Raw genomic sequence first — 4,684 nt, 5'->3', positions numbered from 1 at the left:
GGGTGTGTGTGTCTCTCTCTCTCTCTCTCTCTCTCTCTCTCTCTCTCTCTCTCTCTCTCTCTCTCTCTCCAGTAACGGTGGAAATTTTCGATTTTTGTAGCCTTTTCAGCATGTGTCTGTACAGAAACTGACAACAATAAAGTAAACAATTGTGACAACTAGCCCCGGTCTCCCATTTATATGAGGAGAGAAAATGTTTTATCAAAGCCAAGAAATGTCATGTACATCCTCAATCACTCCTTAACAAGGTAACAAATATCGTTCTTACCTTGATATAACAAGTTCCATCCTCCTCCAAATATGGTTTCTAAAACAAAACTTTTCACTATATAAACAGTGACTCACAGTTTCTGCTATGAGCAATTTTCCATGCTTTCACAATCAGATCGAAAATACGAGGCTTCCTTTTGACAAACGTGAAAACGCACCAATCAGCTTCAGGAGGCGGGCCTTAATAAATAGAGCCGAATCGCTCCATTTGCTAAGATCCTCCGCGGAATGAGTTATCGATACGGACAGGTAAAGTCTGTTTTCCGGGTTTAGATTTTTACATATATATGTATCTTTTATGTCTATATGATTCTTGCATATTTGTCTTGCGGTCTAAACTTTTAATGTTAGTGTACTGGGAAATTGTGCAGAATGATGTTCATTCTGATCGCGTGAACTTTGTAGAAACAGCCTTTTTTTAGGCTAGTCGGTTAGCCCTGTAGCTAATATGAAACATTTAAGTGGTAACAATTATTTGTGTGTCTGTTGAGAGTGTGCTGTTCAGTCATGTATCACAATGTAAAAATGACCATATGTTATGTTGAAGTATTGAAGTATGAAAGATGTTACATCTTTATATTACATAATGTCATACAAAAAAAGACTTGAAAGTGAATGGTGACTAAATATGTCATTCTGCCTAAAATATCTCCTATATCAATATTATAAATATTATATGAAATCAGTATAGTAATAAAAGTAATACTATATAAATGTTAGTATTCCACGGAAGAAATAAAATCATACAGAACAACATGAGGTTGAGTAAATGATGACAGAATTCACATTTTTACCTAAACACTTTAATTTGATTATAATCCTATATTTATTGTTTTGGTGACATATTTGCTTTTGCTTATGCCATTTAACCGCATCTAATTCTCTGTTGGTGTTTTATTTTACAGTTTAGCATTTCAAGTTACTCACGTTTATTGCAATACAAACTTGTCATTATTTGTTTTTGATAGGGTTATACGGGACCAGGTGGTAACACTCCCCAGCACCACCCGCCTCCTGGGGCACCGTATGGAGGTGGTCCCACTGGTGGACAGTATGGTTCACCTTATGGCGGTGCCCCTCCAGGGCAGCAGTATGGTGGCGGGGCTCCATACGGGTCTTATGGTCAACCTGGTCCAAGAGCGCAGTATGGTGGGGGCCAAGCTCCAGGGGGTCCTTACGGAGGTTATGGACAACCCCAGGGTGGACCATATAGTCAGCAGGCACCTGCAGGTTAGAGACGTGTAACTCTGTTTTGTTTTAATTTGGCTGAGTATAATGTTGAGTATATTAATATATTTCTAAATTATTTTTATGTGTGTGTTTGTACAGTGGCCCCAAAAAGAATTTTTAGACACTTAAGCCAAACTTAAGCATGTCATTACATTTAATAACTAAATAGCATTTATTTTAAAGATAGCGTAAACTGCATTACATCAGGTGTTTGAAAACATGCAACAAAATCCATATACATTTTTCAGTTTGATTTTAAATGTCAAAAAAATTGATTTTAAGATTTAGGGCCAATATGTACATTACTGTTAAAATGTTTGGGGTGAGTAAGATTTATTTATTTTATTTTTTTTTAATGAATTAAACTTTTATTCAGCAAGGGCACAATAAATTGATTAAAAGTGACAGAAAATATGTTACCCTTGAACAATTTTCTATTTCAAATAAATGCTGTTCTTTTGAAATTTCTATTTATGAAAGAATCCTGAAAAAAATGTTCCACGATTTCCACAAAAATATTAAGCAGCACAGCTGTTTTCAGAATTGATAATAATATGAAATGTTTCTTGAGCAGCAAATCACCATATTAGAATAATTTCTGATGGATGGTGTGACACTGAAGTCTGGAGTAATGACTGCTAAAAATTCAGGTTTGCCATCACATGAATAAATTGCATTTTAGAATATTAAAATAGAAAACACATTTTAAATTGTAATAATATTCACAGCATTACTTCTGTCATTACGTTTAATCAAATAAAAGCAAATTGAAGCAAATAAATGTGATCTTATGGGAATGTGATTATGGATTTGGAATGTAGAGGAATAGGAATGTGGTTTGGTATATAATATGTGACCCTGGACCACAAAACCAGTCATAAGGGTAATTTTTTTTTAATTGATTCATACATTAGAAAGCTGAATAAATAAGCTTTCCATTGATGTATGGTTTGTTAGGATAGGACAATATTTGGCCGAGATGCAACTATTTGAAAATCTGGAATCTGAGGGTGCAAAAAGAAATCAAAATACTGAGAAAATCGCCTTTAAAGTTGTCCAAATAAAGTTCTTAGCAATGCATATTACTAATCAAAAATGAAGTTTTGATATATTTACGGTAAGAAATGTACAAAATATATTCATGGAACATAATTTTTACTTAATATCCTAATGATTTTTGGCATAAAAGAAAAATCGATAATTTTGACCCATACAATGTTTTTTTTTTGGCTATTGCTAAAAATATACCCAAGCGACTTAAGACTGGTTTTGTGGTCCAGGGTCACATATTATAAAGTCATTCAAACCATATTTCCTTCATAGTTTAAGCATTATTCCAATACAACTTGCATTGGAGATTTATATTGCTGTAATCTAAACTGTTATCTAAAAGTTATAGATTGTCAGTATTTACCCTTTGTTTTTACTAAGGCAGCTAATAAATGACTTCAAATGCATTTGTAAAAGCAAACGGGAAACATGTTTACAGTAAATACACTGATAGGCAGGGTTTCCAAACTCACTAGCACAACTTTTCCCATCATTATAAGGAAAAATCACTTTCCAGAGCACATTTACAAAGACAGATTTTAAGCCAATTAAATATATTATAGTTTCCATGATTAAACGTCCATGTTTTTTTCAAAGCCTAGAAATTGCAATGTAATTGTTCCAGGTTTTCAACACTGGGAGGCCTGTATAATGGAAACAGTGTTACTTTAGTCACGTTTGTGTTTTGACAAATTTAGTTCATGTTTAGTTATATTTAGAAAAATTTTCAATTTTGTCCAAAATTGCCCATCATTTCAGCAGGAGGTGAAGATTAAATTTTGCCTTGGCAAATACTGAAATAAAAGTTGAAATACCAAAATTATTAAAACTAAAACTGAAAAAAAAAAAAATCAAAGCTAAACAGAAATATACGAAAAAAGGCAAAAGAGCGGAAAAACTGAAATATAAATATTAGTTGAAAAACTTTAAAAACTGTAACAAGTAAAACTGAGAAATGTTGCCTTGCCAACTAACTGAACTAAAAGAAGCTTAAGTTGAAGCACTAAAATTACTAAAACTTTAACTAAATATAATAAACTAAATACATAAAAAACAAAAATGAATAAAAATGGCAAAAAAGCACATAAAATTACTAAAACAAAATTTAAAACTAAAAATATGAAAATAAATGCTAACTCAAAATATGAATAAATACTACGATAATCTATAGACTGGAAAAAAAAAAAACACTGGGGAATGGAAATTAATAAAATGTGACCCTGGACCACAAAACCAGTCATAGGGTCATAGGGTCAAGGGCTGAATAAATAAGCTTTCCATTGATGTATGGTTTGTTAGGATAGGACAATATTTGGCCGAGATGCAACTATTTGAAAATCTGGAATCTGAGGGTGCAAAAAAATCAAAATATTGAGAAAATCGTCTTTAAATTTGTCCAAATGAAGTTCTTAGCAATGCATATTACTAATCAAAAATTACGTTTTGATATGTTTACAGTAGGAAATGTACAAACTATATTCATGGAACATAATTTTTGCTTAATAGCCTAATGATTTTTGGCATAAAAGAAAAATCGATAATTTTGACCCATACAATGTTTTTTTGGCTATTGCTGCAAATATACCCCAGCGACTTAAGACACTTAAGGTTTTGTGGTCCAGGGTCACATATATAACTTTTCTTATCAGAATGTTTTCCACAGCTTCATACATCTGCAAATGCACTGTAATAGTTTTTGATCCAGCAGGTGAATTTGTCCACATGGTCTCAGGAGTGGTAGGCAGAAGGCATGGGCCGATTACCGGTTTCAAGGTATACCACGATTTGAAAATTTCACGGTTTCAAAACCGCTAATATTTTCTGTTATACCATTCCTGTGGTATGCGCTGATTTTCATGTCTCCTCAAAGACTGAAAGCGTAGGAATCCTTCAGGTTGAGAGCAGGGTAGAAACACGACCCTCCTCCTCCTGTTGGTGCGAGCGAGCGGTCAGTCACGTGTGTGTAGGATGGTCGAACTTAAGGAGTTTCCCCTGGAACTCACGCGGTCGGCAACCGGCCGTTTTTTGTCTAATTGCAAGCAACTCGCTCTGTTCTGAACTTGCACAAACTGCGTTGCAATGCAATCGTTTTCCAAAATGTCATTTATGTGAAAATATGAAGTCTGTAAACGCC

General features: G+C 33.8%; 1 protein-coding gene across 1 annotated transcript in view; it reads left to right on the top strand.

The window, feature by feature from the left end:
- Nucleotides 1-471: 471 nt before the first annotated feature.
- LOC107712637 (peflin) overlaps nt 472-4,684 on the top strand; it is an 11,780-nt gene continuing 7,567 nt past the window's right edge. The window contains exons 1-2 of the mRNA XM_016517955.1: nt 472-519; nt 1,239-1,500. Of these exons, the coding sequence (XP_016373441.1) occupies nt 499-519; nt 1,239-1,500 (283 nt within the window). The 5' untranslated portion in view covers nt 472-498. The remainder of the gene's footprint in view (nt 520-1,238; nt 1,501-4,684) is intronic.

Source organism: Sinocyclocheilus rhinocerous, unplaced genomic scaffold, assembly GCF_001515625.1.
Source record: "Sinocyclocheilus rhinocerous isolate Xijiao unplaced genomic scaffold, SAMN03320098_v1.1 scaffold538, whole genome shotgun sequence".
Taxonomy (NCBI): Eukaryota; Metazoa; Chordata; class Actinopteri; order Cypriniformes; family Cyprinidae; genus Sinocyclocheilus; species Sinocyclocheilus rhinocerous.
This window is presented reverse-complemented; position numbering and strand designations above follow the sequence as displayed.